The following is a 26,399-nucleotide window of genomic DNA, read 5'->3' as shown; positions in this document are numbered from 1 at the left end:
GGCAGTACTCTTCCCATGCATATATGTGAAAACCCATATACTACATTATAGGCTGATCTTAAAACCTTTTTTTCATTCTGTGCTTACCTTAGAGGGTATGCATATGTGCATCTATATAGATTTATATCTTCTGTGCTCCATTCGGTGGCACATACAAGAAGAAGTTAGTGATGCACGGCTAGTGCGGTGGCATTACTGCCTCACAGCATTGAGGTCGTCTTTTTGATTCCCACTTCAAAAACGGGTTCATCTGGAGATAAAATGGCCCACCTGATAAGGCGGGTACACCAGTAACAGAAGGGTCCCAGGATCGAATGCCTGGGTGGTATTAGATTGGTGGGCATAATACGCACTTCACCATTATACATATTTATTTAAGGACTTACACTAGCAGACCGTTTTAGGGGCATATGTATGGTCTAACATGACTATACAGATACACATCCCTTATGGAACAGGCTCAAGTATAGAGTCCTGTTCTACGACTTTCTTGTCTCCTCTAACATTTTGCTAGTTTCCACAGTATTTTATGCTGCACATCTCCAGATGGATGTCCTTGCTGTAGAGCATTGGTCTTGGCCCACTGAAGCTACTCTCTATTCCTAACGTGGCAGGTTGCTGTGTGTTGGTAAAGGTCAGTGACATTCTACATAGCGTCCAGAGGGATTCTGGTCGCTCAAAGGTAAGAGCATACCTGATGCCTAGGAAGATGCTCATTTTTCATGCAACCTGACATACATAGTGTTATTCTCCCTTATGCACCCTAGCTGCTGTCCTAGCAGCCATCCACTCTTTTAATCAGTTGGCTCTACACTTTAGAGTTTTCCTGGTGTGTGGGTGCATAGTTACAACATTGGTTTAGTGACACTATCTACTAGAATCTGTTGGGGTTATGGACCGAAGCGCACCTATGGGCTAGTGCACATCTTTACATAGATGTGTAATAGTCACTATGTTCCACGCAGGGGGCCTGGTTGGGCTTTCTGTTCTATATCTGTTGATATTTGATCACACTGACAGGTACCTGACGGGTACCTTCATGGTTGTCCTAGTGCTCTAGCCTTGCTGACTGGATGCTTCCCTATATTGGTAGCTCTCCCTGGTTGACTGTTGCATTCGTGCTCTTTTACTGCTAGGGTTTGGGCCAGCAGTTGGTACTGACTAGGCACTTCCATCATGTTGGAAGTTGTTTTCTTTTTAGCGGCAGCGTTTCAGTTGCTGTTTTATCCCTGTTTTCAGTATGGGATGTACTGCTGTCTGACCCTCTGAAGGGTCTTGTAGTCTCAATAATCTCTATTTCGACTCAGTCTCAGGCCCAGTGGGATCTCCACTCTTTGGAGACTTCTATGGCCTAACCCTTCCGCTGGTTAACAGCTTTGTTGTAGTTGGACCTCAAGGAGGGTTCAGGGCGACTGTTCGGTCTAGTCTTTTGACTCCCTGCATACTCTGTTTGGAGTCTGTGGACAAGTTTAGCTCTGTATATTGATATTGTTATACTTCTGTATATACGATTTATGTCCAGCTGTGCTGGGATTCTGCTGTCTGCACCTGTTGCAGCTTCCTGTATAGCCTCTAGTACGGTTTCTCGAGTTTGTTCTCGTTTACGGCCCTTCTATGGATTCTTGTTGGGGCTCTTGGCTGCCAACGGTCCGGTTTGGTCTATTTCAGTTGAGATTACTGGTTCTGACGTTTCTCAACTGTCTTTGTTCTCTCGCCAGCCGTTCTGTTCCTTTTGACTTAACCTGTACGTTATGGAAGTTTCTATGACTGTTTAGCGAGGAGTGGTCTTTGGGCCTGATTCAGACCCACTCGCAAGCGGCTGTCCGCTCGCAAGTGGGTAGATGTTGTGCACTGCGCATGCGCACGACGGCGGGAGCTCCGTCGTGCGCATGCGCCAGACGCGACGAGCGAAGGAAAGTCCTTCGCTCGTTGTGTCTGATCAAAGGGGGCGTGCTGTCGATGTTGATAGCACGCCCCCTTTGGTGGGTGTGCCGGGGGCGTGCCTCCCTGACGGGGGCGTTCCCAAGGGAACGCCTACCGTCAGAAGCCGGCCCACTGACATCACTAGTGATGTCAGTGGGAGTGATTTTGGCTCTGATAGAGCCAAAATCACTCTGGGCCTTGCGGTTGAAAACCTCAACCGCAGGCTCCGGCTCGCAGTTTCGATGGTCGCGATGGTCACGACCATCGCGGCCATCAAACTGCACGCTCGTATATGCTGTGGGTGGTGACCCACAGCTATACGAGCGTCCAGGAGGATGCTCCAGAATTATGGACGGCGGCCGTCATTCAGAGCGTGCGCTCTACTCAGAGCGTACGGCTCTGAATGAGGGCCTTTGTCTCCTGTGCTCTACGACACTTAATCCTCAGCTTCCGCTGGGCCTATGGTTCTTGGCTGTCCCTGTTTTGGTTTGGCCGAGGGGTCAGCAAGTTCTCCGCGCTTCCCACCCAGGAGGTTGGCTTTGGGACGTCCCCACTGTCTTGAACTCCAGTGTCCCCTAGTGGATGAAGGAGAAAACAGGATTTTGGTACTTACCGATAAATCCCTTTCTCCGATTCCACAGGGGACACTGGACGCCCGCCCAGCGCTGCGTAACTGCTGGTTTGTTTGGTTCCTTCTCTGGTTGTGTGACTGCATGGGTTCCCTGCAATGGGTTCCTTTGTTCTCCTTTAGTCGGTCTTGTTCCGTTCTGTGGTCTTCTCCTTTTCCTAATTTTTCTGTTGTCCTCCGTCTCCTCTCGGGCTCAGTTCTTAAACTGGGGCTGATGGGGCATAGAGGGGGAGGAGCCAGTCACACTTCTATATTATCTAAAGTGCCAGGCTCTGCTCTACCACCGTCTATACCCCACTGTCTTGAACTCCAGTGTCCCCTGTGGAATCGGAGAAAGGGATTTATCGGTAAGTACCAAAATTCTGTTTTTTGCTTTTTATCATCTTTTTTTTCACTATTTGATGTAACAGTTCTGTTATTTTACCAGAACAGTTCTTTAGTCAGGCTGCTATTAATGAATTGTGCCTACCTGTGCTGCTACATCATTGGCTACTGGCCTCAGGGCTCTGCAGTTATGTCCCCCTCTCAGAATTTTGCTGCACTTTTAATAGGACTATGCGTGTCCTGACCATTCTATTTTTTTATAGCATCTGCTAGTAGAAAAAAACAGTTATGTTTTTCATGTTGAAGATTTCTTATGTTAAGTTTGTCTCTCTTTCTAGACTTCAGTTTGGTTTGTAGTGGTTTTGTGGTCAACTGCACTGTCTCTTCTATCTGGATAGATGGTCTTCCGGGTGTTTCCTCATCTGTAAACATGCTCATTAAGTTGAGCAGGTGCAGGGTAGTTATGTGGTCGCATGCTGAATTCTATCGCATTAGTCTTGTCGTATGGAGCAATTTAGGGCGGTTACCATTCCTTTCCATAGATTCCTTAACTACTTTTGGGTCTTGGTTAGCGCTAGGTAGTTAATCTCTCTTGTTTATATTTGGGCCATTCCCGCTGCATCTGTCCTCAAATTAAATAACTTTCTTTGAAACAGATTAGTGAGCTGGTCTTCTCACTCAGGGGGATATTAACTAAACTGCGTTTATTTGAAGTGGAGTTGTTGCCCATAGCAACCAATCAGATTTTAGCTATTATCTTCTAGAAAGTGCTAGATAAATAAGTAGAATCTGATTGGTTTCTGTGGGCAACAACTCCACTTCTAAAAAGCTGCACGTTAGTAAGTATACCCCTCAGAGAGCAAACCTTTTTGTTGTTGTGTCTTATCTGCTGCCTTTACATGCATTGTATATGGTAAATCACTGGAATGCTTGAGCTGTATGGGTAACTAAGGGAAGGAGTTGGGAGATACATCCAATAGTTCTTACTCTTTATCATAGTGATCACACCTGCTGTGTTTATGCAATATAAGAAGTTCATTCATTCAGCATTGGTATCACCTAATGAATATTGGCTTTACTCTGACTTCATCACTTCTTCACTACATCAAAGCTATACTGATGTATCGCTAACAACCATCATCATCCACCATTAACACAGTACTTAGAAACTTCTCACCGTAAATGTTAGTCTCATGGGAAGTTGTCCTTCAAATAATCAGAATGTGGTATTTATTGTCAGACTTGTTTAATGATGAATGTATTTATGTTTTCAGTGTTAATTAAAGGTCTGCGCCACTTACATGAAAACCAAGCATCTCTCCTGGGTACTCAGGAGCTGGAGAACAAAACGGACATACAGTCCCAGAGCAGCAACTCCGGCCTGCAGCATGTTCAGATAAGAGTAACTCACTTGGAGGACAGCCCAGGCCTTCCACAGAGTTCTTTGGCAGCATTGCAGATCCCTGTACAGATAACTCACCTTTGTAAGCAGCACTACTACATTACTGTTTTGTTTTTTGTTTATCCAATTCCAAGTGTAACTTTCTGTAACAGCACATTATATAAGTCAAGATCAGATGTTCTTTTTATAGACATCGATGAGATATTTGTTATAGATGCTTACAGAAATGCAATTACATTTTCTGTTAATAATGGCACTTGTTTTTATGAGTGGGAGCAAATTCCCATTATGTATCCACTGATACAGAAATAATGCTATGACCAGTGATCATTAATGATACTTGTGTTATTTAATGTGACAAGTAACACTTACATATGTAAACACTTTGTCTATGTGCTTTAAACTATTTACCATCTTTAATGTAAGTGCCCACTAACATGAACATATCTATGTTCAATTTACATTTGTCCAAATAAGAGGAGTATACAATAACCTATGTGATTTTAATTCTCATCTTTCAAGGTTATATAGTAGCCCGGACAGTCCGTCCAGTTGTTGACACCATTCTTATTTATTTTTTCTCTCCAAAAGAGTATTCATTCATTTTATTTTAGATTGCCGTAATTTAGATATATTCAGCAAATTTGTGGACAAAACTGAAGTTCAACTTGTTTTTTTGCAACTTACTGAAGTTGCATGTTAGTTAATATTCTGAGGTACTTTGGCTTGTTTATGTAATAATCATTGTTCCTTGGTGATAATTATGCTGGCATACATAGTAATCTTTCCCTTTTTTATAGCCTCATCAGACTCCTCCTCTCCCAGTGCTGACCCAGAAACACTTTCAGGCGGAACACTACAGACATTTGAGATCCTGCCAGTAAGTGCATGGCAAATAACTAGTAGTAATAAGATCATACATTGTCTTCATCACTTTATTTTCATATACACCTAATTTCAGTGGTCTGTGTATAGTGTTATATTGCAATTAACACATTTCTTTATGTCTTTAAGTCTTTCTACTTACAGCCAAGTGGAACCACAGGCACCTTTATTCTGCAGACGGGTTCCAGCCAAAGTCTTCCATTAACACTGACCTCAAGCCCAGGTGTGACCCTGACATCAAACACCTCCCCAGCATCACCAGAGCAGATTATTGTGCACGCCTTATCTGTGAGTAAGAGTACACAACACATGCTGACTATGTATGATAACTGGAGACAGAAACTTTTACTGACGCAAGACAAATCAGGGACAGGAATAGCAGAAAATAAAAGGCTTTATGTAAAACACATAATGCAGTTTAATGAGATACATCCGATGAACCAGAATCCCAGCAAAATTTGTGGTTGTAAAATTGTTTGTTTGCAAATGTATGGTCTATCATATTATTTTCTCTTTCAACCATTAATGGGATTACTGATAACTTGAGGTGTAGAGGGTGGGCACATCTTCAAACTAGAATTGTTTGTAACAAAACTCCACCCCTCTACATCCCACCTGTGCTTAGTAGTCAATAGAACTTCAGTTTTACTTTTGTGCCCAGAAGGCTCACCTCTTCTGCAAGCTGTTCTTGCAGCTACATTTTTTATATATAAAGGTTTAATGTATTTATTTTTAAAAATTCTGTTTTAAACTTAAAAACTTACACAGAGGTGGCGGTTAGGGGCACTATATAGCTCTATGGTTTTTTTCTTTATTTAGAAATGTTATAGGAGGCATCAGACAATATTGAGAAAGGTACATAATGGGAATAAGGAAAATAAATTACCAGAGAACACAGCTGCGCAGAGTTGATATAAAACAGACGTCTCAGACAGGATGGCAGTTTGGGAAGCTGGTTTGTGGAAGCCAAGGAACAAATGAGTTCCAAATACACTGTACATAATTTGACAGTAACAGAGGTCAGAGACCTAAATTAGTAGGAGGGGAACTAGGGAGGAATGAAGGGAAAAAGGGTACAGGGTAAGGGGGAACCTCTTGAACGATGGACTGTAATAGGAGAATGGGGGAAACTGCAAAGCTTACACAGAAACAATTCAGCACAGAGGAGAGAAGATGCCATGTTACCGAATCCAGGGATTCCATGTCTTAGAGATTCCTCAACCTCCTTCCATAAGTATCAGCGCTAACAATAATATACTGCAAATTTATGTGTGTGCAGCAAATAAAACAAAGGGGATTTTGTCATGATTTCATCAAAGCATTTAAGCCTGCAGCCCAGCATCAAGGGACCCCATTTTTCTGCAGGTCCCTAACACTAGCATATATGCCCAGCACATCATTACATTGCAATTAAATGTACTCACCTCCTAGATACAGAGGGGCACATCTATACAGGGGCTGGCTGTTAGTCACACCCAACTAGGCCTTTTATAGCCTTAATTGAAAGCTGCCATGATAGCACAAGGCAAAATTTACAAACCAGAAAAGAAATATGCCCGCGCTCGGTTTTACCCATATCATACATGGTAGCAGAAGCATGGCAATATTAATGCCATAAATGTATACAAAACAGAAAAACTTTTGCTATCGGCACTAACAATAATACACTGCAAGTTTATGTGTGTGCAGCAAATAAAACAAAGCGGATTTTGTCATGATTTGATCAAAGCATTTAAGCCTGCAGCCCAGCATCAAGGGACCCCATTTTTCTGCAGGTCCCTAACACTAGCATATATCGTGCACGTTCTAAAGATTTGCTGATCTTTAGATCGTGCAGGATAGCAGACAGATGCTTGCACGGATCATGGATATTCGTGATGCATGTATCTGTAAAAAAATAAACACAGATGCACGGACGGGATCAGTGAGATCCGTCTGTGCTGCAGTGTTTAAAAAATGAAAACCTGTGTAAACCCCCCCCCCCCCCCCGGGGTTTAGTCACCCAGTGCTGGTTGTGCAAAATACGGGGGGACAAACGACGTAGGAGTCCCCCGTACTTGAGCACAACCAGCACCGGGCTAGTCAGAACCAGCCCTGGTTGCCAAAATACGGGGGAGAAACGATGCAGGGGTCCCCCGTACTTTGAGCAACCAGCACTGGGCTCTGATCCAGTCCTGGTTCTGGAAATACAGGGAGAAAAAATTAGAAGGGTCCCCCTGTGTTAACCAGAGCCAGCACAGGACTTTTTCTAGCGGGGGGCTAATGCCACAGCCAGGGGAGCCCTTTCACAGGGTTCCCCTGCCGAAGCATTAACCCTGACTGCTAGTCAGCCCAGGCCCAGGATCCCTGGGGAGCTGGGGACCCCCCCAATAAAGGGGTCACCCTCTCCAGGACACCCCAGGCCTAGGCTGATAACCCGGGGCTATCCCCGGCACCCCTGGGCGGTGGGTGCTGAGTTGATAGTGTAGTGTAGTGCATTTCAAATAGTTAAAATATTGTCTTTTGCTGTGGAACTGCAGGTCCCAGCAAGCTTTCCCCGCATGCTGGTACTTGGAGAACCAGAAGTACCAGCATACGGGGCATTATGGGCCCGCTGGTACCTGTAGTTCCACTGCAAAAGCAATATTTAAATAAACACAGGAAACACACACCGTACACAGTATAAGTTTTTTAAACATACATGTACTCACACATGTACACATACTCACCTCTGTATCCCTGTAGCTATCTGACCCATTATCCAGTAGATTGTCCATAGCGTACCTGTGAAAAAAAAACATACTCACCGTCTCCTATGTGAAGTTCGGTCCTCTTCGGTCCAAAGTAGGCATCCAGGGACTTGGCAAAAAAACAACGGAAAGCGCAGAGCCACGAACTGAAGTACCGTTCTATAAGAACGGTACTTCCCGAATGAGAGCTTAGCGGCGGAATTTCGCCATGGAAACCCCGCCGCTGAGCGTTCATTGGCTGAGAGAGGCGAGCCTTCTGTACTATTTTTAATCAATATTGTATGATGCTGTATATATATGTGTGTGTATGTCTTTTTGCTTAATAGTTGCTTTAGAAAAAGACAGAAGAGACATGCTGTTTGAAAACATTATACAGTTAACACTCATATGTAAATGTGTAGCTGTACATTTACAATTTACTGTTGCTTTGGACATTAAGGGCCTGATTCAGAGTTGGATGCAGAAGCACACGCAGTAATACCAATTGTTGCATACCTACATGCCACCAATGCTTGCACCGTTATACTTTGCACCAGCCCATGGCATTGTCCATCTGCCTACTATGCTTGCGTCTGTATACGCAGCCACTTTCATTGACACGCACGTGACACTTTCAGAACATGCCCACTGAACGGAACATTTTTGAGAGCACTACTAGCCTACCGAGGAACGCCCATCTTTTTCCATCACATTTCTGATACGGGAAGCAATCGGGAAGCCGACTGCCTAAATACCGGCAGCCGGCTTCCCGACTGTCATATCCCGGCAAGGGTGAAATGCCGGGCGTCTAGATGTAGACGCCCGCATTTCCCCGACGCCGGGAGACCGGCGCCCGGCATCCCGATCGTAGTGACGCCGGGTACCGCCAGCGGACAGCCGCGGGGGGGGGAGGGTTATGTTTAGGGCTCCCGGGGTGGGGGCTTAGGGTTAGGCACCCCCCCGGGAGGGTTAGGCTAGGGGGAGGGAGGGTTAGGCACCCCCAGGGGGGACTTAGGGTTAGGGACCCCCCCCGGGGGACTTAGGTTTAGGCAGTGGGGAAGGGGGTGGTTAGGGTTAGGCACTTAGAGGGGGGATTAGGGTTAGGCACTTGGGAGGGGAGTTAGGGTTAGGCACCCCTAAGGAGGTTAGGGGGGTTAGGTTAGGTTAGACAATACTTACCTATCCACGATCAAGATTTCCAACGCTGTCGGGCTTCTGCTGCTCGGAACTCTGCTGATGTCGGCCTGCCGCTGACGGGAATCGAACCCATTCCTCTGATACCATCTGTCCTGATCGCAACTGTGTCTTTGTGCATACACTCTGTGTAACACATGCTTTTCATACATTTTCACACATGCGCAATAGAAAAACATCGCCCAACTACGTAAATATCGGCATTGCATGCTGTTCTGAATCAGGCTCTAATTTACTATTCTTTGCGTTATGGCTCTATGGAACATGTCGCCGTTTTGTACATAATTATCATGTAGCTAGCTTTTTCAGTATTTTTATTAGCAGACTGGACAGATTATCACCTTTCTTTCCCTACTTTTACTAGCAGACTGGACAGATTATCACCTTTCTTTCCCTGCATCTATTCACAGCCCGAGCACCTCCTCAACACAAGTGACAGTGTCACAGTCCACTGTCATACACCTGGTATTATTATTCGCACACTTGCTTCTGATGACATATCTACACCCCTCTGTCACCCTGAGGTTTCTATTGTTTCGGACTTGCAGCAAAATGATCTGCAAAATCCTCAGAGTTCTCTGGACACAGACTCTCTGCACCAAGAGACCCAGCGCACTGAGATAAACCTCAGCCATGATTCTCTGTATTGCACTGAGCAAACCTTAAAGATGAGGGTCAGGAGCAACATGAAACTGTTGCATCATCCTGAAGCGAAAGACAAAGACATCTCAAGTGGAAACATTAAGTCAGACGGCTGTCACATTGACTTGGCGGAAAATGTAAAAGAAGTAAGTATTGCCAAATAAATAATAATGAAGTATTGTCACTGAGTCATTCAGGGCACTGCATCAGGTATCTACTCTTACTTGTTTTATTCAGAGAACATCAAAATGATCAATGGACACAGATAGCATTAAGGACCTCATTCAGAGGCGATCGTTAGATGCAAGCGAATCAGGGCGGCCGCTTGCATCCTGAACGGCCGCCTCCTTGTCGGGAGGCGGCCGTTGTTACCACCCACAGCTTAACGACCGACCAGGTTGATGGTCGCGATGGTGGTCACCATCGCGACCATCGGGGCTTACGACCAGACCCTAAGGTTGGGTCTGGGCATTCGTAAGCCCCAGGGAGGTCTCTGCTCTGATGGAGCAGGAAGCTCGCTCCCCACTGACATCACTGATGATGTCAGTGTGGCCGCCCACAAAATGGTAGGCGTTTGTAAATGAACGCCTCTGTTTTGGAAACCACCCCCCTGGCCCGCCTACCAAACGGGGGCAGCTGTCGATCAACATCGACAGCCGCCCCTTTGGTAACTAGCTCCGGAGCAACAGAGTTTCTCAGTCGCTCCGGGGCTTGCGTACGCGCAGTGCGGCCGCCGTGCGTGCACCGGCCTAACCATCGAGTCGGTTACGAGCGCATCGGCGCTCGCGACCAACTCTGAATGAGGTCCTAATTGTAGGTGTGATAGGGAGGGAATAAAAACCATAGAAAAGTCTGGGAGATAAGGGAATCCCATTCGACTAGACAAAAAAATAACATGGCCACATGCTTTTGAAGAACTACCAACCCCCATCAATACAGTTACTATCCCCCATAGACAATAAATATATCATTTTCCATTTGCCAGACATATTATGCAGATACTGAATGGTACTCCAGCATGTGGATTGTGTACCCCAAGTCCCCACACTTAAGTATATTTGTTTACAAAACAGCATTGTATGTTATCTAGCTCGTTCCACATCCCCCTCCGTGAGCTCTTGCTGCAGTATGATTGTCTAATTATTGTATAATAATAAAGTTGTTTCTCCTTCATCCACCAGGGGACACTGGAGATCAAGACACTGGGGTATAGATGGGTGGATGAGTGGAGCTGGCACTATAAATCTTTAAATGTGAGTGACTCATCACATCACTGGCTACATTCAGAGTGGGGACCCGCCACAGGTCACGTGGCTAGTGTCCGGGTCCCCATCCCTTTCACGCACCAACAGGAACGGTAAGTATTCCTCTTCCTCCTTGATTAGTAGGGGGGCTGGGTGATAAGGACTATAGCGTGGGTGCCCCAGCCGGATCACAGAGGCAATGTACAGTGTACCTATTTCCCTCTCTAAACTACAGAGTGGGGGATTAACTATGCAGAAGTGCTTTATTTCTCCCCCTCAGGCAGCGCCATTTTTACACTTAGGGTGGCGGTGGTGCCTCCTGATTACACTGGGGGGCTCCCCACAGATGCCTTCATTATGCTCTGGCGGTTCCCGTGCAGGTGGCGGGGCTTGTGGTGCGGCAGACTCCCGCAATTCCGCCTGGCGTGCTGCATGGAGGAGGGGTCTCGCAATCTGTAAGCCCTGTGGGGAGGTGGTCTCTGATCCTTCCTTGCTGGCCACACAATCTCCATGCAGACGCCGCCTTGTCCCTCACATTGGCTGATGCAGCAGCACTCCACTGAGTATACTGGCCAAACGCAAGCATCTTGGGCAGTAACACTGCTACAACATGTAGTGTCACTGTTGTTATTCTTCAACTACATAGCCTGATCAGTGGGCGCAGTGGTTAGAATTGCGGCTCATGATTCATTCTGCAATGCCTGAAAACAAAGCTGCATTAGCTTAGTGGGATACTGCAGCATAGATATGAGTATAGGCCGTAAGTAAGAGCCACCTTTAACAATCTTCTGGTGCTGCCCCTAGGGTGCAGTAGTACTGTGCTTTTTGTATATATATATATATATGGTTTCTGAATATCCAGGTTTAATAGTAAGTCCTTTCCACGGATACACTTCCCAGAGTATGGTGGCTGCTAGGTGTTCTCCAATAGGATCGTTGTTGTAAACTCCCGAATGGTTTATGGGGGAAAAAAAGGTGAAAACACAGCGCCTCATAGTTTAGTAATCATATGGTTATGTGGAGTGTGAAAATAATAATGAAATGTGCTAGCCTCATAGGTTCTAATAGTATGCGTATAACCAATAGCTCCTAGGTTTTTGTAGCGGAGTTCCCTACTACAGGTTAATTTTCCCAGAGGATGCTAGTACATCACAGTCACGTATCGGTTTATGGATTCATGTAAAGAGACAGAAATAGAACTCTCATGGTGCAGTATAATAGACATTTATTACATACAACATATAAAAGGTAAATTCGTAATTACAATAGAATAATCTTAAAAATGCTTATCGCAATACTCCCAGCTGGGGAGAGTCAAAGTGCCACGATGTTCTTACGCGTTTCATCCCTTACGCTCACAATAGCTGGTGCGCCTTATAGCTATTATTCCTGTATATGGCAATAAAACGTACACACATTAATTTCAGAGACAATGTCCAAGTGTAATCAATCACTGCACTAGGTCTCCAACTTCTGAAACCGCAATTCCTCACTTCAATACTCGATATCCCTCAAGGTAAAACTGTTTGTCTGCAATAACAAGAGAGGGCGCTTCATAGTGCATAAAAGTTTAATTTAAAAGATTGGTGCACATATAACAATTGTTCCCGTACCTAAAACAAAACTGTGTGAGATTGATACCACATCGTTTGATATAAAAACATCCAACAGTAATCAGCTCCTACCGCATCGTCGACGCCTGCTGGATGCGGGACTCTGTGACGAATCTTACATCCTCTGAGCACGGCTCCCTGCTTCCGAGACACAATGAGGTAGTCTGGCGGGACCTGCATCCAGCAGGTGTCGACGGCACCAGGTGGAGGATTCGGTAGGAGCTGATCTGTCTCCATCTCCTCGGGCTCCATTTCTCTTACTGGGGCTTCCGGGGGATAGAGGGGGAGGAGTCATTCGCACTTAAAGATTTAAAGTGCCAGCTCCACTTAACCACCCGTCTATACCCCAGTGTCTTGATCTCCAGTGTCCCCTGTGGAATCGGAGAAACAGAGTTATCGGTAAGTACCAAAATCCTCTTTTATATGGCACTTTTCTCCCAATAGGACTTAGGGCCTGATTCAGAGCCGCTCGCTGTTTGCGAGCACTCGCTCTGAATCAGGGCGGGGATTTTTTATTTTTTTTCAGCCTCCAGGCTGCTCGCTAATTTGTGGGTGGCCACCCACAGCTTTTGCGAGCGGGCTTGCGAGGAGACCCTGTGGTAGGGTCTCAGCTCTCGCAAGCCCAAGTGGACTTCCTGCTCTAATAGAGCAGGAAGTCCACTACTGAAATCACGAGTGATGTCAGTAGAGCCGCCCACAAACGCCAGGCGTTCCTAAGGGAACGCCTGCGTTTGTGCAGCCACCCGCCCTCCCCGCCTACAAAACGGGGCGAGCTGTCAATCAACATCGACAGCTGCCCCGTCTTGTAGCGAGACCCGTTGCGACGGAGCTGCCGTCGCAGTACGGGTCTGACGCATGCGCACGCCAGAGGCAGTGCATTCGCAGTCGGGGGCCATCAACTCGTTTGCGAGCGCACTGCTCGCGGGTCTGAATCAGGCCCTTAGTGTTTTACATTTGCATTTTACAAACTACATGATACAAAATAAACGTAAGTATTACTTCAGAATAGAGATCTAAGCATTTGGATTTTTTTCTTTTTTTTTCATGAAATTCCTGAGTAAACCGGTTTACCTTGATTGACTTGTTCAATCTTGCTAACCATATATGTAACTATTATGGGCACATTTCTATTTTGCTTAGCTATATGAAGAATGATTGTCATAAAATTGCAATGGATATTTACAAAAATAATAATATTAGTAGTATTATTGTAAACACACTTGTCAGTCTATATTTTCAACCCTGTGCACAGTGGTAGGTGTATTTTCTCATGTGACTATGGAAAGTTTGCATCACTGTGTGCTAGTATCTTTTATAATTGAAATGTTAAATAATCTACATACGTTTCATCCGATGTAGGATATCAGACCCTCTGCGCTAGAAGAACAAGTTGAACAGCCTGCAGTTGAAGGAACAGTGCTTATTGTCCCGTCATGCCATGGTTACATACAGACTGATGATATTGATGGAGAGTCTGTGCTTCCTCTTACAACATTTGCAGGTAGCAGTAGTGAATGTGCCGTAGGCTTTCTCTGATTCAGAGCTGATGCAGTTGATAGAACGTATTTGGAACCATCCAATAATACTGTACACACGTGGATCCACGTACAAGCTTGTCTACCCTTCATATTGCAGTAGTGGGAAGCGGTAAAAAACAAAATGCTTCCCAGCTTCTTAATGGCTCTCCTTTTTGCCTTTATCCATATGGTGCCCCTCCTGTATTTTGATGAAAATTGTTTTGCCCATTTTTGTTTATAGAATTTGACACTTACTGAGCTACAGTTGTGTCCACATACATCTATCCTCCGTCGTGCTACACATAACGCAGGAGCTCCGGGTGACTCTGTAGCACCGAGCATCTTTTCGTGCAACTTTTTACACTCAAATGCGTCTTATTCGCACGGCGATGCGAATATTTAGCACATGCAGCTTCTGCTGTTTAAAATGATATGCTGATTAAAATGATATTAAAATAATAATTTTAATCAGCAGAAGCTGCATGTGCTAAATATTCGCATAGTTGTGCGAATAAGAGGCACTTGAATTTGAAAAGATGCTCAGCGCTACCAAGTAACGCCACGGCATGGCGCGACTAGAAGGGCTGTTTAGCGCGTAAGGAGGCTAGATGTATAAGGACAACAAGAGATATGGTAAGAACTTACCTTTGTTATCTCTGTTTCTACGAAGTCCATAGGGTCCACAGGGTTGACCTTGGGGTATAGCTTGATCTGGATCCATGGGCACCACGCAGTTAAAGCTTTAGCTGCTCCCAGGATGCACTTGGGTCCGTCCTCCTCTATACCCCGCCCCCGAGCCACAGGCACCTCAGTTGGTAAGCAGCCAAGGCCGGAGGAGGACACTAAACAGATAGAAGGAAGACTGGAACACACAAGAAACCATACTCACAGAAATGGGAGACGGAAAACCGGTGACCAGCCACACAGCCCATTTGAAGCCAGGTGCGTCAGGGCGGGCGCCCTGTGGACCCTATGGACTTCGTAGAAACAGAGATAACAAAGGTAAGTTCTTACCATATCTCTTGTTTTCTACTTCAGGGTCCATAGGGGTCCACAGGGTTGACCTTGGGGATGTCCCAAAGCAGTTCAACTAAGGACGGGGACGCTCCTGTGCTGAAAGGAGCACCCGGCGCCCAAAGGATGCATCCTGAGAGGCGAAGGTGTCAAACGCATAGAACCTCAAAAAAGTTTGAATTGAAGACCAAGTGGCCGCCTTACACAGCTGAACAGCAGAGGCGCCATGTCTAGCAGCCCAAGAGGGACCCACAGAACGAGTGGAATGAGCCTTAACAGAGGCTGGCACAGGTAAACCCTCCTGTGCATAAGCCTCACAAATAACGGAACGAAGCCAACGGGCTAATGTTTGTTTGTTGGCAGGCCAACCCCTCTTGTGAAAACCAAAGGATAAACAAGGAATCAGACTTCCTAACCGAAGCCGTCCGGTCCACATAAATTCTAAGCGCCCGGACCACATCTAAGGAAGTCTCACCAGCTGAAAGATCAGGGGACTGAAAAGCTGGCACAACAAGTTCCTGATTAATGTGGAACTTCGAGACCACTTTGGGCAAAAACTCAGGACGAGTGCGGAGCACCGCTCTGTCCTGGTGAAAAATCAGGAAAGGAGGGCGACAGGAAAGCGCCCCCAATTCAGACACCCTCCTGGCCGAAGCAATTGCCAGGAGAAAAACGGTCTTAAATGTCAGCCACTTGAGCTCCACCGACTCAAGAGGCTCAAACGGAGGACCCTGCAGGACCCGTAGAACCACCGCCAAGTCCCAAGGAGCCACAGGAGGCACAAAGGGAGGCTGGATCCTGAGAACACCTTGGAAAAAGGTGTGAACATCCGGCAGTATTGCAATCCGCCGTTGAAACCACACGGACAAGGCGGACACATGAACCTTCAGAGATGCAAGGCGTAAGCCGAGGTTCAATCCTGATTGTAGAAATTCCAAGATCCTGGAAACTCGGAACACCTGAGGATCATAATGTCTGGACTCACACCACTGAAAGTAAGTGTGCCACACCCTGTGATAAATCCGTGCTGAAGCAGGCTTGCGTGCCCTGAGCATGGTACCAATAACCGAACTGGAGAAGCCCCGAGACCTCAAGACGGCTGTCTCAAGAGCCACGCCGTCAAAGACAGCCGACCCAGATCCGGGTAAAGGCAGGGCCCCTGAGACAACAGGTCCCGACGCTGAGGAAGAAGGTACGGAGCGTCAATGGAGAGGCTCCTGAGATTTGAGTACCAAGGACGTCTGGGCCACGCTGGAGCCACCAGCACGAGCGTTCCGCCTTCCTGCTTGAATTTCCGCAGAACCCGACTAAGTAGGGATGTCGGAGGAAACAGATACGCCAGGTGAAACGTCCATTTCACCGACAGCGCGTCCACCAGACTTGCGTCTGCGTCTCTTGTCCTTGACCCGTAAACGGGCAACTTGTGATTGTGACGGGAGGCCATCAAGTCCAGCTCCGGCAGTCCCCACCTGTCCACGAGTAGCTGAAACACCTCTGGGTGAAGCGACCATTCCCCGGGATGCACGTCGTGGCGGCTGAGGAAGTCCGCTTCCCAATTGAGGACTCCGGAGATGAAGACCGCCGAGATCGCTGGAATGTGACCCTCCGCCCAAGTCAGGATGCGAGACACCCCCGACATCGCTGCCCGACTGCGAGTTCCTCCTTGGTGGTTGATATACGCCACCGTGGTGGCGTTGTCGGACTGCACCTGTACCGCCCTTCCGTGAAGAGCGGGGCCGGACGACTGCAGGGCCCTGTATACTGCCCGCAGTTCCAGGATGTTGATGGGAAGAAGTGCTTCTTCCGCAGACCAACGACCCTGGAGAGACAATGAGCCGGTCACTGCCCCCCAACCCCCGGAGACTGGCATCCGTCATGAGCAGGACCCAGTCCGGGATCCAAAAGGGGCGCCCCTCGACCAGATGAGCTGTCTCAAGCCACCAAGCCAAAGATTGACGAACGTCCGGAGACAACACCAGCACCTGAGAGCGGATCCGGTGTGGTAACCCGTTCCATTCCGATAGAATCAGCCCCTGCAGGGGCCGGGAATGGAACTGGGCAAATTCCACCATGTCGAATGTCGACACCATGGACCCCAGAACTCTCATAGCCGAATGGACCGACAGGCGGCAACTGCTCAGGCAACTGCGTATCCGCAGCTGTAGGGAGGCGACCTTCTCCGGAGTCAGGAAGATCCTTTGCTGACGCGAATCCAGCAGGGCTCCCAAATTAACCATCCGCTGTGATGGAATCAGGAAGGACTTTTTCCAATTTATCAACCACCCGTGTGCTTGCAGGCAAGCGATCGTCAGGTGGAGATGTTGAAGCACTACCTCCGGGGAGCTCGCCAGCAACAGGAGGTCGTCCAGATACGGCAGCAGCCGTACATTCTGGTTCCGAAGATGTGTGGCCATGACCGCCATAATCTTCGTGAACACCCTCGGTGCTGTGGAGAGACCAAAGGGTAGCGCCCGGAACTGATAGTGGTGTTGAAGGATAGCGAACCTCAGATACCGCTGGTGCGAAGGTGCTATCGGAACATGGAGTTAGGCGTCCTGGATATCCAGGGACACCATGTAATCCCCCGGTTCCATCGCCAGAATGATGGAAAGTAAGATTCCATCCTCAACTTGGGAACTCTGAGGAATTTGTTCAGAGACTTCAAGTTGAGGATAGGGCGATGAGAACCATTGGGTTTCTTCACCAGAAACAGAGACGAATAATACCCCGTCCCTCGTTGTGATTGAGGAACGGGAACAATGACCCCTGCTTTCAGCAAGGACTCTATAGCCTCCTGAATCTGTAACGCCTTGGTCTTGTCCTAAGAAGGACTCGTGCAGAAAAACTGGTGGGGTGGTCTGTGCCGAAAAGACAGGGCGTACCCCTGGGAGACCACTTCTCGAACCCAGGCATCCGAGGTGGTATTGTGCCAGCACTGGGCAAATCGAAGAAGTCGGCCTCCCACTCTGAGGTCCCCCAGAGGGAGGCCCGTCCCATCAGGCCGCAGGTTTATCTTCCTGCTTGGAAGAAGGGCGCCGAGCACTCCAGGCTTGCTTCTTGGGTTTAGAGGCAGTCTTACTCGCCGACTGTCTCGGGAAGGACTGACCTTTTGCCTTACCCTGAACCCGAAAGGAACGAAAAGCCGAACTCCGAACCTTAGCAGGCAATGCCGCCGAAGGGAGGAAAGCCGACTTGGGTTTAGCCAGGGTATCCACTATTTTGTCCAAGTCCAGACCAAATAGTAATTCCCCATTGAAAGGTAAGGCCTCCAGGCCTTTCTTTGAATCAGAGTCCGCTCTCCAGGACCGCAACCATAAGGATCAGCGGGCAGACACCGCTGCAGCCGATACCCGCGAAGTCAGCAAACTAGCATCTAAAGAGGCTTCCCCAATGTAAGAAGCAGCGTCCCTCATCTGACCCAACAACGCCCTCTGGACATCCGGAGCGTCGTCCGGGAAGGTATCTTCCAATGCATTGGCCCACCCCTCAATGGCCTTGGCCACCCAGGAGATGGCCATGGACGGTCGGGCCACTGCCCCGGAGAGGGAGTAAATAGACTTTAAGCAAGTCTCAACTTTCCTGTCCGTGGGATCCTTCAGCGAGGATATAGACGGTAATGGCAAAGTAGAGCTCCTTATTAAACGGGTGACATGGGAATCCACTGCCGGTGGAGTTTCCCATTTTTTACAATGTGCCTCAGGGAAGGGATAATTAGAAGCCAACCGCTTCTGAGGAAGGAATCTCTTACTGGGCGCCTGCCAAGCTACCGCCATATGATCCGTCAACTGATCCGACAGGGGAAATACCGCAGAAGCCACCTTAGTTTTTTTGAAACTAGGATACTTCGACTTAGGAGCCGGTGCCTCATCCTCTATAAGAAGAATGGCTCGCACCGCCCTAACCAGTGCTCGCACATTAATGGACGACTTGGTATCCATTTTCTGGACCGAGGCGTCCGAGTCAGTGTCATCAGGGACCTCCCCATCATCTGAGGAACCCTCTGAGTCCGATACCTGAGCCGCCCGCGCCATGAATGGGCGTTTTGAAACCCTAGAAGGCATGTCAGTCTGCAACATTGACTGAAAAGCCGAGGATGCGGCCGCCAAATTTTGCACGGAGTTGGAGAGCACATCCACCCAGGGTGGAGGAGTCGCCATAGGGGGCTGAAAAGGTACAGCAGGCTGCTGCGGCACAGGGGAAGCCTGTATATACATAGGCAACCCCGTATATGGACCCACAGACTGAGACCCAGGAGGACTCCGCAACAACTGCGGGACACCCCGGGAATGGGGGATGGTCGGCTGGGGTAACGCCCTAGTAGGGAGAGCAGTCGGGACCGACAGACGGTCCACAATAGACACCAGCACTTGAGAAAACATCGCCTACGGTGGTTCCTGCGTCAGAGAAGGTCTGGATGGGCCAGGAGCCACCTGGCACCGACTACATAGGCCATCCTGTGACATATCCTCCCTATCCACTCCTGCAGAACAGCGTCCGCAGGAGGCCAACACCGGAGCCACTGAGCGCTCAACCTCCTCGTCTGACATGACAGAATATATTATATAGTCAAAAAATATATCTGGCAACAGGGCAGAAGAAAACGCACTCACCAGTGTGCTGAACAACAGCCCACAATATGGCACTGTGTCGCACACAACTATATGTGACGAACCTCACAAATACGTGATTTATATAGGTGAGGTCTGTAGAAACGCCCCTCCCCCACACACCTATAGGGCTTGTAGGAAAAGTAAAGGGATAGGTATAAGCTGACAGTAAGCGGAAAATAAGCACAGACAGGCAGCACTAGCAAAAGTCACATACCATGCAGAGAAGATATACTCACTGCACCTTTCCACTACAATCAACCTGCCCAGATTCAGTGTCTGGGAGGGCTATAGTGCTGTGTACGCTGTCCTTAAATCGGGGGAGAGGTACACAGGGGGACCGGTCCGCGTGCTCCCTGAGATCTGCGCTGCCACAGAGAAAATGGCCACCAGAGACCTCAGAGGAGGAGTGGCCGAAGAGTCTGCAGCTCAGCGACGCCAGACTGCGTGCTGAAAGGTGCGCTGAGCTGAGGGGAGGAGCCGCTATACAGGGAAGGCTTCCTCCCCTGGCTAGCCTATTAACCCCAGGGCTTGCCGGCTTCCCGCTTGCCAATATATCCCTGGTGGTCTAGTGGTCCCACGGGGTATTCCTCCTCAGAGGGGGAGCCCGCCGCCACCGCTAGCGGCCCCCGGTCTGTCCCCTAGGACCGGGGGCAAAGGACTGCATGTGCAGGCAATACCCGCGAGCTGCCGCTAATCGGCGACTCGCGGCTTACCTTATCCCCGGCGACTCCGGCAGCAGTCCAGGGAGGGACCCAGAGTCCGGCTTGTACGGACTCTGGCCCCCCCCGCCGCGATCACCAGTGCAGTACTGGCGTCGAGGCGCCAGCGGGGAAGGAGAGCGGCAGCGTGGGCGTCTGCATAGACAGCCCGTCGCTGCCACACTAGAGCCTCTGTTTTAAAAGAAAAATCTAACAGGCTCTTTTTTTTTTTTTTTTTTTAAATATAAAGCTTTTGGGGGCTGCTCCTGCAGCCCCCCTGCGCAGGTGACCCGACTCCGGCGGGGACCAACTCAAACTGAGGTGCCTGTGGCTCGGGGGCGGGGTATAGAGGAGGACGGACCCAAGTGCATCCTGGGAGCAGCTAAAGCTTTAACTGCGTGGTGCCCATGGATCCAGATATACCCCAAGGTCAACCCTGTGGACCCCTATGGACCCTGAAGTAGAAACATCTGTATTCATTGTAGCTTTTATAATTTCACTTAAACCTTTATTTGTGATGCAATACATTCAATAAATAGTATTTGGAAAGCCATCAAAATGCTAAAAATATCACATGCCAAATATTCTAGTTTTAGTGTGACTCATGTTTAACAAGTAAAAAGTTGATAGGGACCTATCTGTGCGCAATGGACTAAAGGTCTGCCGCAATAAAACTTATCAAATCAGTCATACACCGTTAACTGATTAGACCAAAACACAACAATATAAAATTGATGAGTCTCTACATGCGCTCCCCTTAGAAAGATGTGTAGGCAAACAGGTGTAAATACTATAAACACCAAAAGTTGAATCAAACATCAATTAAAACACATAACAAATACATTAGTATACAATAATGAACATGGTGAAAGTGCAGACTTCAAGATGATGGGCTTGTAAGTACATACATGAAATAAGTCAAATGCATTAACATATACATGGAGGTTTGGAAACAACCATAAAATGTATCCCCTGTTTGCATTGCAGGAAGGCAATGCAATGTACATTTTCAGTTTTTTAGGTATTTTTGTACATAAAACATTTTTTTTAAATCCATTTTAGTGAATTCTGCATGTGTTATTACCCATTAGTGTATCAGGATGACTCTGTAACTAGCATGGCAGCAGTCCCAAGCATGGCATCCACACTGCTCTGATGAAGAAGATGCAATATTAAAATATATCTCTATCATCTTATTGGGGACACTTGACCCTCATGATATAAAGTCTCGATTTAATCACTTTAAATATTGTAAAGGTCTTGAGCTCATCTCTTTTCAATATCCCTATCCTGTGAGAACTATTTTAGAGTGTCCACAGAACAGAGGACCTCATTCAGAGGCAGTTAGATGCAAGCGGTCGCTCTGAATGAGGGCGGACGCTTGCATCTTGTAGTGCCGCCTCTTGTTCGATCGCTAAGCTGTGGGTATTCACCCACAGCTCTAGCGAACGACCAGGGTGATGGTTGCGATGGGCAAGACCATCGGGGCTTGCGACGAGACCCTAAGGTTGGGTCTTGGCACTCGCAAGCCCCAGGGAGCTTCCTGCTCTGATCGAGTAGGAAGCTCCCCACTGACATCACTGCTGATGTCAGTGGGGCCGCCCCCAAACAGCAAGCGTTCCTTCAGGAACGCCTCCGTTTGGCCGGCCACGCCCCCTGCCCTCCTCCCAAACGGGGCAAGCTGTCACTCACCATCGGCAGCACGCCCCCTTTGGTGCGAGACCCCTAGCGATGGAGCGCCCGTCGCTAGCCGGGTCTCGCGCATGCGCACGTCGGAGCCAGCTCCGACGTGCGTATGCCCAGTGGGGGAACATCGACCCAGTTGCGAGCTTGTCAATGCTCGCGACCGGGTCTGAATGACCCCCAGAGTGCTAACTAGATTTCTGTGGCAGCCTAATGTGTGTTTTTTATCCATTTTATATTTTGTTGTCCCTACTACTACCTGATTGCCTCAGACAATGTTGAGCTGCATAAGAACCGATCCAAAGCTTCCTCCAAACCACTACTACCATAGGATGTGGGGCTTTCACTACCTGCACAGGTAGGGTCTGTGGCCCTGATTCAGAGCCAGACGCTCTGACAGAGCGCTCGCTCTGAATCAGGGCCGTCCTTCTTAATTTTAGAGCGCCTCCTGGCCGCTCGTATAGCTGTGGGTGTCCACCCACAGCTATAGCGAACGGCCAGGAAGATGGTCGCGATGGTCAAGACCATCGCGACCGTCGGGCTTGTGACGAGACCCTTGTGGTAAGGTCTCGTTGCCGCAAGCCCTGGAGTGCTTTCGGCTCTATGAGAGCCGAGAGCACTCCCACTGACATCACTTGTGATCACATCGCTTGCCCGTCGCTATCCGGGTCTCGCGCATGCGCACAACAGAGGTGCCTCCGTCGTGTGCATGTGCACTGGGCCAACATCGACCCGCTTGCAAGCGGGTCTGAATTAGGCCCTGTGTTCCCTGTGCTGCCACCATGAGATTCAGCAGCACCAGACCATGAGTTTTAGGGGTGGAGTGAGGAACAGCAAGGTGTTTGTCTTCTTCCCAGAGACAGTAAGGAGATGAAAGCCGTGGTCCGCTTTAATTTGGGGCCTGTTTGGACTCTACTAGGAAAGTCAAGTTTGGTAAATGGAGTCACTCCAGCCCAGTTGAGCTTCATTCCAGACTTTTTACATCTGTGCAAAACGTCATGCTAAGTGGCCAGTAAGATGCAGATCCTTTATGCACAGCTTCCAAGGTGGACAGTATCCTGTTGCTGCTGGTGTTTCCCTGAGACCTATTTTAGCCTTTGCTTGGGTCAATAAGACCGATGGTCAGAGCCAGGGTTCTGAACTCCATTCCTTAAGTACAACCAACAGTTCATGTTTTGTGGATGTCTTTACTCATGCGCAGGTGACACCTACACGATTTCTAGAAGCTCACACGATTTTTCGACTCGACGCACGTTCAGTCTTGTAGAAATCGTGCATTTTTTCCTCCGATGCGCGCTCCTGTGGGTCCTTCAATCGTATCTTATGATCATATGTGCAGCACATATGTTCCATCGTATCGTGTTCAGATCGTGGCATTTTTTTTTTTACATGCGATCCATCGTGTGGTAATTCAAGTCATTTCAATGACTGTTTGTCCCTATTCCCATAATGAGCGCGTGAGGCACAGGATCGATCTTACGACAGATCCTGTGCTAAGAAAAAAAAGAAATGGTGACGACGGGACTGCAGGGTAATCTGATGTGAATCTTATTGGATGCTGATCGCGTAGGTGTATGGGCCCTATTAATCTATTAGGCTGGGTCAGTAATTATCCCACCTGCATCCACAAACAGAAATATTCAAAATATGACCTACAGGGAAAACTTGATGGTTGAAATTGAGAACCACTGGTCAGAGCAGAAGTTTGCAGTCAGGAAAGCCTAGGGGCAAGTCTTTGAAGGCAGACATTGTAGTCTATGGGTTTTTTTTTAGGTCATGTCTTATTCGGCCTTGAGTTATACAAGATTATTAGCCAGGCGATGGGCAGAGAGAGTTAGTTCCTACTGGTAAATCTGGAAAATGTACAGGGCTTTTGGTTTCAATCCTGACAGCAAAGACTAAGGTCAGGCTAAAGAAGGCAATTGGCTCCTTGTGGAGGGCTTAATCCTAAAAGAGACACAGGGGGGTGAGAGTCGCACCAGACTGATATTAAAGACCTGCACCTAGATCCTCTGGACCGAGGTAGGTACAAATTTGCTTCAGCCAACTAAACTAATTTATATACCACGCTGTGGGCTGAATTTTTGTATGTTGGTGGTGCTCCCTAGAGTCCGGAAAAGACTCACTATGAACTAATAAAGATAAAGAAGACTTCTTTTTGGGAGCACTGCTTTATATGGTTAATTATTATTTTAAAATATAACTTTTAATAAATTACTTCTAAAAAAGAAGTTAGAGTTAACAAACAAACATATATAAACACATAATCAAACCCTTACAATTAAGGGAAAATGTATATAGGAAAAAATAACCTATATAAAATCAAATACACTGATTGGCATCATATTGTTTACAAAGTGATCTCTCTATGCGATTTAATTGACCACAAGCATAATAGCAATAATGTGTCTGATGAATATAACACCACACAAAAAACAGCAAGGATAGAGCTGACAAAAATAAACAATTAAATGAATAATATCTTAATCTTTCTACATCAGGGTCCATAGGGTATCCACAGGATACCTTGGGGTATAGGTGATGACGTCAGGCATCGAGCACCATAGAGTTAAATTTTTCAGCGTCCCAGGATGCACTAGGGTCCCCCTCCTATACCCCGCCCCCGAGCCAAGGCATCTCAGTTTTGTTGGTGCCCGGCTCGGAGTCGGATGCACCTGTTTAGAGGGGGGCTAAGGTTAGCCCCTAAAGTTTCTTCGCAAGCAGCTGTGGCTGCTCATCTGGAAGTACAGCATGGACAGTCAATGCTGACGTCCATGTGGTCTTCCCTACACCCCCGCCGGTACCAGAACGCCGGTACTGATTCGGGCATGCTGGTAAGCATCTGGGGTCACAGCTAGCGGTGACCCCAGATGTTTGGGACCATGGCCAGATTCAAGGTGGCAGCAGGTAAGCAGCAGGGTCCCGCGGTGGGTCCCTGCTGAGTACATGGTCCAGAGTCCCCAGGCAGGGGGCTCCCTGGGGACTGGCTGCAGCGTGGAGCCAGGTAACTAACCTGCGCTTCCACTACCCCCCTGGGACAGTGGACCGTGGCTGAGCGGTAGTGCTGCGGCGTCCCAGGGGTTAATTGCATGCCAGGGGAGCGCGCTTTCCCTGTACACAGCCCTCTCTGCATCTGCTGACTGGCCCTGTGGCAGCGCTCCTCCCCCAGGCCGGCCTCCTCTCTGCTCCTCGGTGGCCATCTTTTGCTGGAAGCATGGTGAGCGCTGATGATCGGTGGCATCGCGGTCTGGGTCCCCCGGCATACCTCTCCTCCGTTGGTTACAGGTCTGTGTATGCAGCGCTGTGTCCTACCAGGCTCTGTGTCTGCGTAGTTGAGGATTAGCGCTGATAGTGCAGGAATTGATTTCTTTGCATTGTATGTGACTTCTGCTAGCGTCTGCTGCCTGTACTTTCACTTTCTACTGTCAGCCATTTCACTGTCCCTGCTCTTCTTCTGCTAAAGCCCTTGCTGTGCGGTGCTTGCAGGGTGGTTCTCCCACTATACTAACGAGTATCAGTGAGAGGGGTCACATACTTACCATCATGTCTGAGAGTGACTTTCCTCTCCAGCTTATTTGTACTACATGCAAGGTACCAATAGCGGAGGGGGAGGGTAACGCCGAGGGGCTATGTCGACAGTGTTATTTATTGGCGCGGCCAATTACTGTAACGGCCCCGGTACAGGAGCCGCCCTGGGCTTGTTTCGCCAAAGCGCTTACAACCTTCTTGGGCCAGTTAGCTCCGCAGCCTGCGTTACCACAGATGGGATTGTCCCAGCAGTCAGTGGTGTCGTCACCCATGCAGGGTTTCCCGAGACAATTGATGGTACCCCACAGTCTCCCTATTTCCCCTCCTCAGGTCTCTCAGGAGCCTGCGTGGGTTAATTCACTGACAAGTTGTGTACAGCATTTGTCGGACGTGTTACAAGGGGAGTCTGTGTTGAGGCCACATAAGCGGCCGGTGGCTTGTCTGTCCGCTCCTTATGAGGATGACGACATGACGTCCGATGATGGGGAGATTCTGGATCTTTCTGACCAAAAACCTCTCCATTCTAAAGAGTCGGACGCTAAGTCCAAGGTTTATATTCCTGGACTTCTTCGGCCAGTCCGCACGGCTTTAGTGATTGAGGATGAAGATCCTCCGGTGTCCAAGTCAAAATATGCCTTTTCTACTTCAGGGTCCATAGGGGGTCCACAGGGTTGACCTTGGGGTTATAGCTGGAACAGGATCCATGGGCACCACACAGTTAAGCTTTTAGCTCCCAGGATGCACTTGGGTCCTCCTCTATACCCCGCCCCCGAGCCACAGGCACCT

General features: G+C 48.2%; 1 protein-coding gene across 3 annotated transcripts in view; it reads left to right on the top strand.

Moving 5' to 3' along the window:
- DMTF1 (cyclin D binding myb like transcription factor 1) overlaps positions 1 to 26,399 on the top strand; it is an 89,968-nt gene that overhangs the window by 52,919 nt on the left and 10,650 nt on the right. For all 3 annotated transcript variants that reach the window (XM_088468788.1, XM_088468790.1, XM_088468789.1), the window contains 5 exons: positions 4,150 to 4,359; positions 5,078 to 5,157; positions 5,292 to 5,450; positions 9,475 to 9,852; positions 13,923 to 14,064. In XM_088468788.1, coding sequence (XP_088324914.1) covers positions 4,150 to 4,359; positions 5,078 to 5,157; positions 5,292 to 5,450; positions 9,475 to 9,852; positions 13,923 to 14,064 — 969 coding nt within the window. The remainder of the gene's footprint in view (positions 1 to 4,149; positions 4,360 to 5,077; positions 5,158 to 5,291; positions 5,451 to 9,474; positions 9,853 to 13,922; positions 14,065 to 26,399) is intronic.

The sequence above is a fragment of the Taudactylus pleione genome, unplaced genomic scaffold (assembly GCF_031769625.1).
Source record: "Taudactylus pleione unplaced genomic scaffold, aTauple2 ptg000086l, whole genome shotgun sequence".
NCBI lineage: Eukaryota > Metazoa > Chordata > Amphibia > Anura > Myobatrachidae > Taudactylus > Taudactylus pleione.
The sequence above is the reverse complement of the archived record's forward strand: the minus strand, read 5'-3'. Positions and strand labels throughout refer to the sequence as shown.